This window comes from Tamandua tetradactyla, chromosome 12 (genome assembly GCF_023851605.1).
Source record: "Tamandua tetradactyla isolate mTamTet1 chromosome 12, mTamTet1.pri, whole genome shotgun sequence".
Lineage (NCBI taxonomy): Eukaryota > Metazoa > Chordata > Mammalia > Pilosa > Myrmecophagidae > Tamandua > Tamandua tetradactyla.
The window spans coordinates 54,528,210-54,545,688 of NC_135338.1; the positions used below are offsets into that span (position 1 = coordinate 54,528,210).

At 39.5% G+C, this 17,479-nt stretch overlaps 1 protein-coding gene across 1 annotated transcript in view; it reads left to right on the top strand.

Moving 5' to 3' along the window:
• The window catches only part of UNC79 (unc-79 subunit of NALCN channel complex), a 244,941-nt gene that overhangs the window by 89,545 nt on the left and 137,917 nt on the right, over positions 1 to 17,479 (top strand). Inside the window, exons 22-25 of the mRNA XM_077123417.1 lie at positions 9,019 to 9,176; positions 11,653 to 11,834; positions 15,126 to 15,327; positions 16,384 to 16,563. Of these exons, the coding sequence (XP_076979532.1) occupies positions 9,019 to 9,176; positions 11,653 to 11,834; positions 15,126 to 15,327; positions 16,384 to 16,563 (722 nt within the window). The remainder of the gene's footprint in view (positions 1 to 9,018; positions 9,177 to 11,652; positions 11,835 to 15,125; positions 15,328 to 16,383; positions 16,564 to 17,479) is intronic.

Consider the following 17,479-nt stretch of genomic DNA (forward strand, 5'->3'; position numbering starts at 1 on the left):
CATAAGATATCTCCCTACATTTTATTCTAACTGTTCTATGGTCTTAGACCTAATGTTTAGATCTTTGATCCATTTTGAGTTAACTTTTGTGTAGGGTGTGAGATATGGGTCTTCTTTCATTCTTTTGCATATGGATATCCAGTTCTCTAGGCACCATTTATTGAAGAGACTGTTCTGTCCCAGGTGAGTTGGCTTGACTGCCTTATCAAAGATCAAATGTCCATAGATGAGAGGGTCTATATCTGAGCACTCTATTCGATTCCATTGGTCGATATATCTATCTTTATGCCAATACCATGCTGTTTTGACCACTGTGGCTTCATAATATGCCTTAAGGCCAGGCAGTGCAAGACCTCCAGCTTCGTTTTTTTTTCCTCAAGATGTTTTTAGCAATTCGGAGCACCCTGCCCTTCCAGATAAATTTGCTTATTGATTTTTCTATTTCTGAAAAATAAGTTGTTGGGATTTTGATTGGTATTGCATTGAATCTGTAAATCAATTTAGGTAGGATTGACATCTTAACTATATTTAGTCTTCCAATCCATGAACACGGTATGCCCTTCCATCTGTTTAGGTCTTCTGTGATTTCTTTTAGCAGTTTTTTGTAGTTTTCTTTATATAGGTTTTTTGTCTCTTTAGTTAAATTTATTCCTAGGTATTTTATTCTTTTAGTTGCAATTGTAAATGGGATTCGTTTCTTGATTTCCCCCTCCGCTTGTTCATTGCTAGTGTATAGAAATGCTACAGATTTTTGAATGTTGATCTTGCAACCTGCTACTTTGCTGTACTCATTTATTAGCTCTAGTAGTTTTGTTGTGGATTTTTCCGGGTTTTTGACGTATATTATCATATCGTCTGCAAACAGTGATAGTTTTACTTCTTCCTTTCCAATTTTGATTCCTTGTATTTCTTTTTCTTGTCTAATTGCTCTGGCTAGATCCTCCAACACAATGTTGAATAATAGTGGTGATAGTGGACATCCTTGTCTTGTTCCTGATCTTAGGGGGAATGTTTTCAATTTTTCCCCATTAAGGATGATATTAGCTGTGGGTTTTTCATATATTCCCTCTATCATTTTAAGGAAGTTCCCTTGTATTCCTATCCTTTGAAGTGTTTTCAACAGGAAAGGATGTTGAATCTTGTCAAATGCCTTCTCTGCATCAATTGAGATGATCATGTGATTTTTCTGCTTTGATTTGTTGATATGGTGTATTACATTAATTGATTTTCTTATGTTGAACCATCCTTGCATACCTGGGATGAATCCTACTTGGTCATGATGAATAATTCTTTTAATGTGTTGTTGGATACGATTTGCTAGAATTTTATTGAGGATTTTTGCATCTATATTCATTAGAGAGATCGGCCTGTAGTTTTCTTTTCTTGTAATATCTTTGCCTGGTTTTGGTATGAGGGTAATGTTGGCTTCATAGAATGAATTAGGTAGTTTTCCCTCCACTTCGATTTTTTTGAAGAGTTTGAGGAGAGTTGGTACTAATTCTTTCTGGAATGTTTGATAGAATTCACATGTGAAGCCGTCTGGTCCTGGACTTTTCTTTTTAGGAAGCTTTTGAATGACTGCTTCAATTTCTTTACTTGTGATTGGTTTGTTGAGGTCATCTATGTCTTCTTGAGTCAAAGTTGGTTGTTCATGTCTTTCCAGGAACCCGTCCATTTCCTCTAAATTGTTGTATTTATTAGCGTAAAGTTGTTCATAGTATCCTGTTATTACCTCCTTTATTTCTGTGAGGTCAGTAGTTATGTCTCCTGTTTCATTTCTGATCTTATTTATTTGCATCCTCTCTCTTCTTCTTTTTGTCACTCTTGCTAAGGGCCCATCAATCTTGTTGATTTTCTCATAGAACCAACTTCTGGCCTTATTGATTTTCTCTATTGTTTTCATGTTTTCAATTTCATTTATTTGTGCTCTAATCTTTGTTATTTCTTTCCTTTTGCTTGCTTTGTGGTTAGCTTGCTGTTCTTTCTCCAGTTCTTCCAAATGGATAGTTAATTCCTGAATTTTTGCCTTTTCTTCTTTTCTGATATAGGCATTTAGAGTAATAAATTTCCCTCTTAGCACTGCCTTTGCTGCATCCCATAAGTTTTGATATGTTGTGTTTTCATTTTCATTCGCCTCGAGTTATTTGCTAATTTCTCTAGCAATTTCTTCTTTGACCCACTTGTTGTTTAGGAGTGTGTTGTTGAGCCTCCACGTATTTGTGAATTTTCTGGCACTCTGCCTATTATTGATTTCCAACATCATTCCTTTATGGTCCGAGAAAGTGTTGTGTAAGATTTCAATCTTTTTAAATTTGTTAAGACTTGCTTTGTGACCCAGCATATGGTCTATCTTTGAGAATGATCCATGAGCACTTGAGAAAAAGGTGTATCCTGCTGTTGTGGGATGTAATGTCCTATAAATGTCTATTAAGTCTAGTTCATTTATTGTAATATTCAGATTCTCTATTTCATTGTTGATCCTCTGTCTAGATGTTCTGTCCATTGATGAGAGTGGTGAGTTGAAGTCTCCAACTATTATGGTATATGAGTCTATTTCCCTTTTCAGTGTTTGCAGTGTATTCCTCACATATTTTGGGGCATTCTGGTTCGGTGCGTAAATATTTATGATTGTTATGTCTTCTTGTTTAATTGTTCCTTTTATTAGTATATAGTGTCCTTCTTTGTCTCTTTTAACTGTTTTACATTTGAAGTCTAATTTGTTGGATATTAGTATAGCCACTCCTGCTCTTTTCTGGTTGTTATTTGCATGAAATATCTTTTCCCAACCTTTCACTTTCAACCTATATTTATCTTTGGGTCTAAGATGTGTTTCCTGTAGACAGCATGTAGAAGGATCCTGTTTTTTAATCCATTCTGCCAATCTATGTCTTTTGATTGGGGAGTTCAGTCCATTGACATTTAGTGTTATTACTGTTTGGATAATATTTTCCTCTAACATTTTGCCTTTTGTATTATATATATCATATCTGATTTTCCTTCTTTCTACACTCTTTTCCATATCTCTCTCTTCTGTCTTTTTGTATCTGACTCTAGTGCTCCCTTTAGTATTTCTTGCAGAGCTGGTCTCTTGGTCACAAATTCTTTCAGTGACTTTTTGTCTGAGAGTGTTTTAATTTCTCCCTCATTTTTGAAGGATAATTTTGCTGGATATAGGAGTCTTGGTTGGCAGTTTTTCTCTTTTAGTATTTTAAATATATCATCCCACTGTCTTCTAGCTTCCATGGTTTCTGCTGAGAAATCTACACATAGTCTTATTGGGTTTCCCTTGTATGTGATGGATTGTTTTTCTCTTGCTGCTTTCAAGATCCTCTCTTTCTCTTTGACCTCTGACATTCTAACTAGTAAGTGTCTTGGAGAACGCCTATTTGGGTCTAATCTCTTTGGGGTGCGCTGCACTTCTTGGATCTGTAATTTTAGGTCTTTCATAAGAGTTGGGAAATTTTCAGTGATAATTTCTTCCATTAGTTTTTCTCCTCCTTTTCCCTTCTCTTCTCCTTCTGGGACACCCACAACACGTATATTTGTGCGGTTCATATTGTCCTTGAGTTCCCTGATACCCTGTTCAAATTTTTCCATTCTTTTCCCTATAGTTTCTGTTTCTTTTTGGAATTCAGATGTTCCATCCTCCAAATCACTAATTCTATCTTCTGTCTCTTTAAATCTATCATTGTAGCTATCCATTATTTTTTCTATGTTTGCTACTTTATCCTTCACTTCCATAAGTTCTGCGATTTGTTTTTTCAGTGTTTCTATTTCTTCTTTATGTTCAGCCCATGTCCTCTTCATGTCCTCCCTCAATTTATCGATTTCATTTTTGAAGAGGTTTTCCATTTCTGTTCGTATATTCAGCATTAGTTGTCTCAGCTCTTGTATCTCATTTGAGCTATTAGTTTGTTCCTTTGACTGGGCCATATTCTCAATCTTTTGGGCGTGGACAGTTATCTTCTGCTGTTGGCGTCTGGGCATTTATTCAGATTTCTCTGGCTGTCGGACCCAGCAAGGTTGTAAGATTTTTCTGTGAAATCTCTGGGATCTGTTTTTCTTATCTTGCCCAGTACGTGGCGCACGTGGTACACGTTTGTCTCAAGTGTTTGGAATGGGTCTCTCCCAGTCACCGATCTCCGCAGCCTGAGGATTTCGGATCCAATTCTCTCCGTTGGTTCAGGGGCCACGCGTGGTGGGGGCGTCAGTTGCCGCGGCTTGAGGGGACCCTGTGGCTGGTTGCGGGCCGCAGTGGGCCTGGGGGATTCCCCACCAGACCAGGAAGCCTCCCGTGGGGTGGGGGCTACCGCGGCTTGGATAGCCCTCCGATCCGAGACTCGTATCCGCGGACTCGAAGCAGAGACTCGAAGCCGCCCGCAAAAGAGGGGTGCCGCCTGCCTCGGCTTGGGAAACTTGCTTCTCCAATACTCTCAGCCGGCCCGGAAAGGAGGGAGGGAGTAGCTCGGACCACCACAGCTGCCGCTGATCGGGAAATCGCGCGCCGCTCGGGGGTCTCACCGCAGCCGAGTCTCGCAGTCAGTCTAGCCAGCCCAGACTTTGGATAGCCCTCTGATCCGAGATTCGTAGCCGCGGACTCAAAGCCGAGACTCGAAGCTGCCCGCAAAAGAAGGGCGCCGTCTGCCTCGGCTTGGGAAACTTGCTTCTCTGATACTCTCAGCCGGCCCGGGAACGAGGGAGGGATTAGCTCGGACCGCCGCAGCTGCGGCTGCTCGGGAGATCGCACGCCGCTCGGGGGTCTTGCCACAGCCAAGTCTCGCAGTCAGACTTGCCAGCCCAGACTTTGGATAGCCCTCTGATCCGAGACTCGTAGCCGCGGACTCGAAGCCGAGACTCGAAGCCGCCCGCAAAAGTGTGGCGCCGGCCGCCTTGGCTGGGAAGCTTGTCTCTCCGAGTCTCTCAGCCAGCCCGGGAAGGAGGGAGGGATTAGCTCGGACCGCCGCAGCTGCGGCTGCTCGGGAAATCGCGCGCCGCTCGGGGGCCTCGCCGCAGCCAAGTCTCGCAGTCAGACTTGCCAGCCCAGACTTTGGATAGCCCTCTGATCCGAGACTCGTAGTCGCGGACTCGAAGCCGAGACTCGAAGCCGCCCGCAAAAGTGTGGCGCCGGCCGCCTTGGCTGGGAAGCTTGTCTCTCCGAGTCTCTCAGCCAGCCCGGGAAGGAGGGAGGGATTAGCTCGGACCGCCGCAGCTGCGGCTGCTCGGGAAATCGCGCGCCGCTCGGGGATCTCACTCACCGCAGCCGAGTTTCGCAGTCAGACTAGCCAGCCCAGACTGGGTTACGCTGTGTGTCCATTCCCTGCTCTAGCCCCGGGAGCTGTTCTGTACTGTTTCTGTTCACCTATTAGTTGATTTGGAGTCGGAGGAACTAAGACGCATGTACCTTACTAAGCTGCCATCTTGGATCCAGCCATAGAATTTTGATAAGTAGAGATTTGAAATGGGTAGGACATTTTGGAGAGTGGGAATGCCAAGATGGCAGAGTTGGAAAGAGAGAGGAAGAAATGATTAGGGAATACTTGGATCACACCAAGATTTTTGTTTGTTTGTTTGTATGGTGTGGTTTTTAGGGGAAGCGATGGAAAATGAGGCTTGAGGAATAGGGTGTAACTCAAGTGTGAAGGGCCTTGAAGGTAGGGCTTTATTTAATGGTATTTGAGGATCCATGGAAGATCTTAACCAATGAACAGAGGCAGAGTTTTACTTTAATAGAATGAGTATAGAGAAAAGAGAGGTCTTTAGGAATCATCCACATTTAAGGAGTGTAAAGAGCATGTTGTAAGGCCTTAAAGAATGTAAAGATACAATGCAGAATTTTCTCAAAAGTTTGTTAGAAAGGAATGGAAACATCAGATAGTTAGAGGGACAGGGAGTGGACAGCAAGAATTTGTAGGGTAGAGAAAGTGTGAATATATTTATGGTCAGTAGGAAAGGTCCAGCAAAGAGGGACAGAAATAGGGAATAGTTAGTGGAGCCAGGAACTGGAAGGCAAGAAAATCGGTTAAGGATAAAATGTGGGGTGGAAAAGAGGAGGACTGCTCCGTCCTTTAAGTTGGGAATGAAGGAAGGGAGGAAGGGAGGGAGGGAAGAAGGAAGGAAGGAAAGAAGGAACGAAGGAAGGAAGGAAATTTTGAGCAAAAAGAAAGAAAAGCATTAAAGGGAATTCATAATTGGTGACTTAAACCTTAAGAATAGTAGGTGCTGATATCTTCTCCTGAGAGGAAGAGAGAGAGAGGTTGGATTGGGAGTTTGAGGCCCATGGAAGAAAGTTTGGAACAGCTCATATGAGGAAAGAAATAGGGAGTTAACAAGAAATAAGCAATAAGTTTCCAGCTCTAGGACCCAACTGAAGTTAGCTAGCTTGGATTTGTAGCAGACCCATTCAGTAGGAGTTTATTATTCTTTTTTGCCAGTGCTCAGGGGCCTGGGAGTGAATGAGAGAAATGGGCAATAGGTCTATTTGGGACTGGAGATTAGTGATTTGATTATGATGGAAGGTCAGTGGGAAAAAGGATTCCAGAGTGATAAAATGGTTGATTATCAGGAGACAAATACAGCCAGAAGGGGATTAATATTTGGGAGAAAAGTATAGAGAAGAGTGAAAAGAAGTCTCAGTCAGGATCAGAGGAGGAAAGATGAATGTTCTCAGTCTTAGAGAGGTGAGGTCTGTGGATCATCCAATAGAGTAGAGATAAAGGCCACTGTGATTGAGGATGTGGGAGATCTATGAGGCCAGGTATAATTCACTGAAGATATCAGCAGAGGCTTGTCTAAGGAATAAGACTGAGCAGGTACTGAGTTCACCAAGGAGTGGGGTAGGGAAGAATAAGTGGATGCCATGGGTTACAAAAGAGAATGGTAGGTGAAGGCTTGGAGGAAGTAGTGGGGAGCAAAGATCACTTGGAGCAAGTGAAGACCAGACAGCCCTCACTGAGGATGAAGAGAAAATTGTGTTGCCAGGGAAATTTCAGGTTTCAGCTAAATTGAGGAGGGGAAGGACTATGAGAAAGGTGAGCATCCACTGAAGCTTCCTCATAATGGAAACTTCCATAGTTGCGATAGGAGGATCTACAGAAAGGATAGTCAGGACTGCCTTGGATGTGGAGATCAGTAGGAGTAATGTGAAAAGATGAGTGTAAAGGATGAGACAAGGAGCAAATGAAGGGACAGGGGTCAAGAGTTGAGCAGAAGTTCTGTTATTTCCAGGGGAGTGGAAATACTAAATGGACAGTCTTGCATTATTAAAGACATCCCTGTAACAGCATACTTATGCCAAGTGGGTTGATGGTACGGTGGGATCTCTGGCTGAGCCTTTCAAATACACAGTTCAGATTTTTTCCTTCAAGTACCTCCTTGATACAAAACCCCTGCCAGACAATGACGGGATCTAGGAAAAGAACCCTCTTCCTTTTTTCAAACAAATCTGCCTGGGATCCAAACCTTTAGAGAACCAGGAAAGCCACATGGACAGACCACTGAGATGGTTTTCTAGCATACGGTTTGCCTCCTGCAATTAAATTGAGAGCTCCAGGAGGACACAGACGATATCTACTTTTTCCCTTTAAATCTTCCCTAGGCCTGTTGTGCTATGGAAGACTCTTTATGCTTACCCTGATGATAATAATAAGGTTGTTGACCACTTACTATTTGCCAAGCACTATGCATCAACTCATATAATACAACTGGCATTGGGAAGAGATTAAGATTCAGAGAAGTTAAAAATTCATACATGATCACACAATTAATTAATGACAGGTTTGAGATTAAACCCATGTTTGTCTAACTTCCACTACTCAGATTAAGTATAAGGAGTTTGAAAGTTGTTTCCTTTGATTCTAGATCTTCTCTCAGGAACAAGCAAATCTACTGAGCTACACTTCAGTATGCTATCTGTAAAACTGTGATCTTTGAGCATTGTGTTGAGTTTTTTAAGTCACAGGTAGTTTTGATTCTGATACGTACGCTGGAGCCAGTTACAAAACAAAACAAAAAAGAGTACTTTCAATAACTGAATAAAATATTAGAAACCAGTAATATATTATTGCTAAAGATACAAATTCAGAATTATTCTGCTAGTAATTGATAGGAAGGTAGCTTAAACTAAATTAAGGTGAACTGTTGACCATTAGTGGTCTGGATTTAGGCATGGCTGGTACTCACAAGATGTTATCCGGGATCTTTCTCCCTCCTTCCTTCTTTCCCTCTCTCCGCATCACTCTGCTATACTTCCATCTGTGTTGGTTTCTTCTCAGGCAGACTGTACCTTTGAGGTGGGAATGAGGGGTTACTGCCTACCTAGAACAGCATTGTCCTTCATTCTGAGATTTCAGAAGGGAAAAGATCATATCAATTCCTGAAGAAAAAACTCTGGTATCCCTATGCTTCGGTTATAAGTCCACCCTTAGACTGATTACCCAACTCATGGAATTGGAATACTTTGGCGAGCCTGGGCTTTGTGTTCACCATCAGGATTGATGAGGTGGGGCACCTTGATTGACAACCTCACCAGTGGGAGGAGAGTTGTTCTTAATAGGAAAAGAGTGATTCATTACCAGAATTTGGAGGAAGGGCTGTTAGGCAGGCAAAAGCAACAAAACTCTCTTGAGTCTTCTCCCAAGAGAAAAACCCCACTATAAGGAAATTAAAAAAAAAATCACTTACCCCATTGTCCTAACATAACTATCAATTTTGTATATTAACAATCATTGTTAATTTGTATAGTTGAATTAATACAGCTGAATTTATAATATACAGTTCTAAATTTTTATTTAAAAAATGTAATGTTAATTGGTAAGTGCTTTTCTAAAAAGTAGTTCCTTTTAAAGAAGGATTAAAAACAGAGCATAGGAAAAATTTATCAGAGGATTATAGTTTCGTGAATGAGAGTAATTTCACCAAAAGCATCCCTACCAGCCACACTTACCCTAAATTAAGATCACAGATTTTTTTTTCTGGAAAGGCCATGATAACTATAATCACTTTTACTTCTTGATTCCCCAGCCTCTGGAGAGTCGTCAAGTCTGAGTTCTCCCAACTGTCCTCATTGGCAGTTCCTCTCCTTCTCCATGCGCTGTCACTTCCTCATGGTGCTGACATCTTCTGGACAATCATAAATGGCAATTTCAACAGCAAAGACTGGAAGATGAGATTTGAAGCAGGTATGTCGGTATTAGCTTAAAAATTCCCTGGGTCATAGGTAAACAAGATCCAACCTTGACACCTATATTTGGCCTTCCTGTTTTTTTTTAAAAAATCATTCTCTTGTTTCCTATGTTCTTTGGTGGTTCTGCTAGCTGAGCTGACTCTGCAACAGTGTTTTGCAGAGTGGTCTTTAGGTAGGGTGGCCATGTCCAGGTTTGCCTAGAATAGTCCCAGTAATTGAGCATTTGCTTACTTTCAGATAGGTTGCAGCTTGGATGATAAATGATATAGTCAACTGGTTAGATTATCTGCATTAGAGTAACTAGGAATGTTAGTTAAAAAAGTCACCCCAATCCCATTGAATCAGAATCTCTGGGGGTGGGGACAGGAATCTACATTTTTAATAAGCTATCAAGGTAATTCATTGAAATTGGAGGCTCTCTGCTGCACGTCCTTGCCATAGAGGCACCTGGGACCAACTTGTTCCAGTGATGGATATAATTTCTTGGTGCAAAGAATAGTATATTCTCAGAGGTGGTAAACTGTTCTTTTCACCTCCCAGCTGCTGGCTCTCTTGTCATTGCACTCTGTCAGTACTTCCCAGGGGCAGCAAGCAAAGTGGACATGCCATAGTGCAGCTTGTCAGAACAGTTTCATACAATTTATGGATTCAAAGGTTTTGCCAAAGAAATGGAAATTCTGCTAGGCATGTTAACTATTGGGCTTTAGTGTTCAATTGCCTAGTATCTGGCCACCTCAAAGAGTTCTTGCTTTTTCATGTCCACATAAATCCCATGGGCTAATTTGTTTATATGATAGCACATGAATTAGATTAAAATTTTCTAGCAAAAAGTTACAGAGTATTAGCAATATTTTTTAGGCATTTAAATACAAATAAAAAGGATAAATATTTAACTATGCTCTTTCATTCCAGTTTAAGGGCTAGACTGTTGCTGAATCCTGAATCACAGCTCTGTTCATGTCACTTTTCTACTCAAAACGCTTAATGTGTGTGTTCTCAGTGCCTAGAGAATAAATGCAGACTCCTTACACTGACATTCAAAACCCTTCCAGATCTAACTGCACGTGTTTTCAGACTGGTTTCTCATTCTACTTTCAATTAAGACCATTGCTATTTCCCACTCATTCCTATTTCCCCTCATTCCTGTTTCCCCTCATCCATGCCTTTGGCCATTCTCTTTTCTCCGTCTAAAATCCTCCTTCAGATGCCACCATTCATATCCACCTTCTTGTCCCCTGGGTAGAAAAGCCATTTTTTATCCCCTTATCTACTAGACCTTTTTATTTATACCTTATTAATGGCATTTGCATCTTTTTATATTATTACATTACAGGTATAGTTGTACATATCTCATATCTTTTAGTCAACTGAGTTTTTGAAATCAAGACCTGTGGATAATTAATCTTTTCATTTACTTCCACCTCCCCTCCAAGTGCCTAGGGTAGTTTCTTAAGTGCTTAATCTATATTTTAAAATAAGGGTATCAACGGATGCCCTAGGCACTATGGAAGCAATAAAAAGACATATAAGAGCAGATTCCTGCTCCCAAGAGTCTCCTAATTTAGTTGATGAAGTTAAGAAACTATAAGAGGTATAAATATAATTCAAGACCACAAAAGATATTTCATATAACTATATGTTAACACTCAAATGCCATTTGTAAACAAATGGTGTGTAAATGAATAGTATGTAAATGAATCATACGTGAATAAATCATAGGTAAATAAATAGTATTTTTACAGGAGTTCTTGGGATGGAAGGTTACTTTAGGAGGTCACAGTGGGCTTTACAGAACAGGTAGAATTTCAGCAGATTTTTCAAGGATGGTAGAATGTCAATAAGCATTTAAAAGAAGAGAATATTCCAGGCTATTGGGACAGCGTAAGCAAAATACTGAAATGTTTTCATTTCACATGGCACTCCATTGTTTATGTTTATTATCACTGTTATGCTTAACATAGGTTTGTAAAATAATTAGAAATCTGTCAAAGAAGGGCACATCTATTTCATAGAAGAAATACATATGTTTCCATAACCCCAGCAAGAGTCTGTTTGGCCCTGCCATTTCACATCATGACGCTAAGGGTGGAGTTGGGGCCCCGAGTCTATACCAGAGCTGATGAGCACTGTCTACCTCGCTCGGTGGTTTGCATAGCTTCTAGGAAGGGCCACAATAAATGAGCAGAGAGGCATTTGAATAGTTTAAGATTTAGCTGAAAGTTGATTTAAACAAAGGGAAAGACCATTAAAAGAAATCAAGGCTGCCTGGCAGAAAAGTGTACTGAGTGGAAATGGTATTTACCATGCAGGTGAACAGGAACATTTGAGAAGATGACATTCTAATTTTCTTTTGGTATTTAAAATAACACGTGGGGGTGTGGTCAGTGTTAACTTTTTTACCTGGTGTTTCAATTCTCAGAGTAGCTAAATAAATGTCAATTTTTTTCTATCCCCTGTACTTTAAATTGCAGTGGAAAAAGTGGCTGTAATTTGTAGATTTCTGGATATTCACTCAGTCACCAAAAACCACCTGCTGAAGTACTCGCTGGCCCATGCCTTCTGCTGCTTCCTGACCGCCGTGGAGGACGTCAATCCAGCTGTGGCCACCAGAGCTGGCCTCTTGCTTGATACTATAAAGAGGCCAGCATTGCAGGTGATGTCCCTCAGAAGCATGTCCTTTGCTCTGTGGGTGGCCTGTGTCAGCACTAATGAGCCATTCAGGGTTTTGTCTCACACACACGCACACACACACACACACACACACAAATTATTGTGATGCTGATGCTGATGACGACTATGACAGTGGAAATTTTCAGTTGGGAAAAGCAGACCTAGTACCACACCTTCTTAGCAGATCATCTGTTTTTATTTGTTGCTATTTTCTTTTTAGTCCTTGTCCATATGCTGACATCACTTTTGTATAAATGAAAGCTTTTTTTAGCAGATTTTTTAATGAGACTGGTTTATCTTATGCCATTTAGTTGGCTCCTAGGCTTCCAGCCCCTGTCATGAGAGGCTGGATAGTCAGAGAATTCAGAGGAATTATAATATTAATCAAAGCAAAACTTGAGAAGGTAAATATGCCCCTAAAATGAAACACCACAGATTAAAGTCAAAGAAACATGAAGTATGAGACCTGGAGAGGGCTGTATGTTTGTCTTATTTGGCCCCTTTATTTTATGGTTGAAGAAGCAATGCCTCAGAGAGATAATGTAACTTATCAAAGGACTCAAAATAAATTAGTGGGGAAATAAAGAACAGTAGGTCTCCAAAGTCCTGATCTACTGTTTTTCCATAATGACACATGCTTTATTACATTACTATTATTATTATTAATGATAAGAACTAACATTTATTAATAGGTACTGTGTTGCCAGGGCAGTACATATATTTTCTCTTTTTTTAATTTTTTTATTGTGGAATATAACATATATACAAAAAAGCAATAAATTTCCAAGTACATTTTAACAAGTAGTTATAGAGCAGATTTTAAAGTTTGGTATGGGTTACAGTTTCATGATCTTTTGTTTTTTCTTCTAACTGCTCCAAGACATTGAAGACCAACAGAAATATCAATATAATGATTCGGCACTCATACTCATTTGTTAAATCCTATCTTCTCTTATATTCCTCCTTCTCTTTAAGTAACACATATACATAAAAGCAAGAAATTTCAAAGTACATCACAACAATTAGTTGTAACACATATTTTGAAGTTTGGTATGGGTTACAATTCCACAATTTTAGATTTTTGTTTCTAGCAGCTCTTAAGATACTGGAGACTAAAAGAAATATCAATATAGTGATTCAGCACTCATACTCATTTGTTAAACCTGACCTTCTTTGTATAACTCCACCATCACTTTTGATCTTTCTCCCAGTCTTTAGGGGTATTTGGGCTATTACCATTCTAACTTTTTCATGTTGGAAGGGGCTGTGGATAATATGGGATGGGGGATGGAAGTAGCTGAGGTTCTGGTAGGACTGGCCCCTCTGTGTTTCAGGACTTATCTGGTCTAGGGACCCACCTGGAGGTCATAGTTTTCTGGGAAGCTACCCTTGTGCATGGAACCTTTGTAGAACTTTGTGTAATGCCCTAGGTATTCTTTCTTTCTTTTTCTTTTCTTTTTTCATGAATAGACACTAGGAATCGAACCCGGGTCTCCGGCATGGTAGGTGAGAATTCTGCCACTGAGCCACCATCACACTGCCCCTAGGTATTCTTTAGGATTAGTTGAAATGCTTTTGGTTGGAATTTGGCAAATTATGATAGGTAGCAATGTCTAACTGAAGCATGCATAAGAGTGACCTCCAATGTAGCTACTTGACTCTACTTGAACTCGCTCAGCCACTGTTATCTTATTTGTTACACTTCTTTTCATCCCTTGTGTCAGGATGGCATTGTTGATCTCATGGTGCCAGGGCCAGGCTCATCCCTGGGAGTCATCTCCCACACCGTCAGGGAAACTTTCTTCCCTGGAAGTCATGTCCCACGTAGCGGGTAAGGCAATGGTTTCACTTGCAGAGTTGGGCTTAGAGAGAGAAAGGCCACATCTGAACAACAAAAGAGGTCCTCCGCAGGTGACTCTTAGGCATACCTATAGATAGGCGAAACTTCTCCAGTACATACATAAGCTTCACAAAAGCAAGCCTCAAGATCAAGGGCTTGGCTATTTATTTGGGTATCCCTAATGTTTGGTACAGTATCTGGGGTTTCCCCAGTGGTAAGGTTTAATAATTCCATGTATTTTTTCCCATCTCTCAAGGGATTTTTTTTTAAATAGAAGTAATTTAATTGTTTATACAGGTGAAGGAAGAGCTGAAAAGACTGGAGGACCCAAATATTAGCAATAGCAGGAAGTTTTTACTAACTCTAGTCTGGAGGGAAAATCTGTTGGATACGTTGTTACTGAGGTTCAGAGGCTGAGGCCAGCCAGGGCAGTATATGAAAAGTGTCTCATGCATTATTTCATTTAGTCCTCACAATAACCTTTGGATATTCCCATTTTACAGATAGAGAAGCTGAGGGTTATAAAGGTTAGGTAAATTTTCAGTCATACAGTTAGTAAGTGTCAGTGCAGACTCAGTACTGTCTTATAATAAAGTTCATGTTCTTTTCTTTCTCTCTGTGTATATATAACTGCCTCCCAATCTAGTAGTGTAAGACTTTTTTCCTGTTTTTAACACCAAAAGGAAAGGGAAAATTTTGCAGAATATGTAAAAATTATTGTAGGGTTATGCTGCCTGTGGACCCACATCCTCCTTGTAGAATTCTCAATTGTCTTTTGCACAGGCCTTCTTTGTTGGTCTTAATAAGACTAGTTATTTGTAAGTCCTGCCCCTGCTCAGGGCCTAGAACATAGCAGGTGGTTGTTGGATGAAAGTGAATGAATGAATGGGAAGGTCAGATGAATTATAGGGTTTTCTTTCATTCAGTTAAGAAAAGGGGGAATGGTAGACTCATATACTAGGGAAATGGATGCTCAATCCAGTCTAACTTTGATTTTAAGATTCTACTCGTATTTCAGGAAGAAAAGAAGACTTTAATTTTGTTTAGAATCATAGAATTTAGGATTTAAAGGGGATTTCAAGACTTTATTCTTACATTTTCTAAAATGTAGCTTTGATAGTATGCTTCGCATAATGGAAATTATAGACATAAAAAAGAAACATTGGTTTGAGGATATTTGGATTAAGTGGTTATTATTTAACACATTAGAAAATCAGTAACAAACATTCAGTTCAGCTTTCTGAACAGAAATTCGATGGATATGCTACAATTAGGAGAAGCTCCTCTTCTAAATATTTTTTTCTGCCAAACTTTGCAAGTTTTATAATTTTGTATGGGTTGTTCCACATTATAAGCAAGGATTGCTACCTTTTTTTCATTGTCTTTGCTTTGAAGTAACTTAGATGTTTATACCTGATTTTCTCTCTTCCCCAGGGTCTGTGTCTTTGTCTTGACTTCCAGTTTGATACTGTGGTTAAAGACCGACCTACAATATTGAGCAAACTTCTACTCTTGCATTTTCTTAAGCAAGATATTCCTGCTTTGAGCTGGGAGTTCTTTGTCAATCGATTTGAGACACTTTCTTTGGAAGCTCAGCTACATTTGGATTGCAACAAAGAATTCCCTTTTCCTACAAGTAAGTAAAACAAAGAAATTGCTTTAAACAGTCACAGTTTCTGTTCTTATATTTTCTAGATATATGACACCTTGAATGTATTTTAATTTCCCTTTATACAGTGTCTTAGTTTGTCAGAGCTGCTATGACAAATACCATACACTGGGTTGGCTTAAAGAACAAGACTTTATTGGCTCACAGTTTGGATGTTAGAAGTCCAGTATCAAGATGTCAGCAAAGCCAAACTTGCTCCCAGAGTTGGTAGCATTCTGGTGCTGGCAGTCTTCTTTCACATGGTGATGTCTTTGGTCTCCTCCTGTGGCTTTCTCTGACTTCTGGCTTCTCTGACTGCATCTGAAATTCCCTCTCTTTATAAGAGCTCCAGGAATACAGATTAAGACCCTCTTGCCCAATTCAGTTTGGCTACCCCTAACTAATCATCTAACGGTCCTATTTACAAATTCATTTACACCCACAGAAATGTAGATTGAGATTAAGAACATTTCTTTTATGGAGTACATGATTCAATCCCTAATTTGGGAGACACCTTCCCTTTGTGTTCATGAAAAGTATAGTGAATATCTTCTGAAATAACCCATCAATTTAACTATAATCTGACATCAAAATTAGAACCTTTATTTCCTTGAGCACTCATGATGACCATTTGTGACTGTGTGTATCTAAAATACTATACAATCATCATGTTCATGGTGCCCTTGAGCAATTTTTTGAGATATATTTGTACCTTGCAAACCCAGTTTTGCTTGCTTCTCATTGCTTCAGTTACCTGCAGCTCTAAATAGACAGGGAAAATGTTTCGGTCGTTAAACTGTTCTTCCAGTGATAAAATTAGACACTTCAGTCTTAAGGTCTAAAGAGAAAAGTGATATGCAACAGTCATGATAGGCAATAGCCATTATTTCTTATGTGACTCACCACAGAGGGAGATGAATGACTCAGGTACCCATGAAAGACATATTTTAATATTAAAAATATACAGAGATGGGTTGTTTCAAACTAGCTATATTGCATATCTAGTTAAGGAAAATTGTAATCTCTTTAATTTCTCTTGCAAAGCTATCACTGCTGTAAGGACCAATGTTGCTAATCTCAGTGACACAGCCTTGTGGAAGATCAAGAGGGCTCGTTTCGCAAGGAATCGCCAGAAGAGTGTGCGCTCATTGAGGGACAGCGTGAAAGGGCCTGCAGAGTCAAAGAGGGCACTGTCCCTCCCTGAAACCTTAACCTCCAAAATTCGTTGAGTATCTAATTCCATCCTTCCATTCACTCTGTTTAATGTCTTCCTGAGGCTGCCTTGTCTCGTTGAATGTCATAGAGAGTAGCATATTTAGCAAACTGAGTTGTTTCAGCAGGTCTGTCTTTCAAATTCCTTAGGGGTGTAAATGTTATGGGTGGATTTTTCTAAGCAATAGATCCTTTCAAATACAGAAGGCAGCAAATTCATTGACACTTGACATAAACATTAGAAAACATATTTGCTTCTAAGTCCTAGAAGATGAAGTTTTCCATCACCAACCTTGTAACTTAAGAGCTTCTTGAATAAGATTTTCACAGTGGGAGCCATGATAGCTTAAGAGGAATAGTTGAAATTTAGAATACATTTTCTTTTCATGCATGATAGAAGCAGCCTGACAGTCCTCACACAAACTAGTAATAATGGCTGCTTTTGAAAAAGAAAAATCAGACATAGGAGAAGGTGAATTCCTGACCAACTTCACCTGATAAATTATAACTAAAACGCTTCATCACCTGTTAAAAAAATAAAGACCATATACTTGTTTTCTAAAGGTCTTTCTTTATATTGTTTTAAAGAGAACAAAATTTTCCTCAAATTAACAAATGAATAGGTAAACTCTAATTAGCTATGGCTCATGAATGGCAAATAAAGATTTGTAATTAAATCATATTACATAATGAGTGTGTTTAAATATATTAGTAACTTGTGAAAGTTATTAAATGACTTAATCTTTAAATAACTGCTGTGAAATTAATAAAATAACACCATAAATGTATTTCTTATCCTATCAGAAGCTGAAATGTTTACTTTTTCATTGGCATTCAGTAGAAGAGAGCCTTATGTAACATAACCATTTTAATCGTAAATATGATTTGATTTATTACATTTTCTCTATTTTATGACAAAATATGGAAC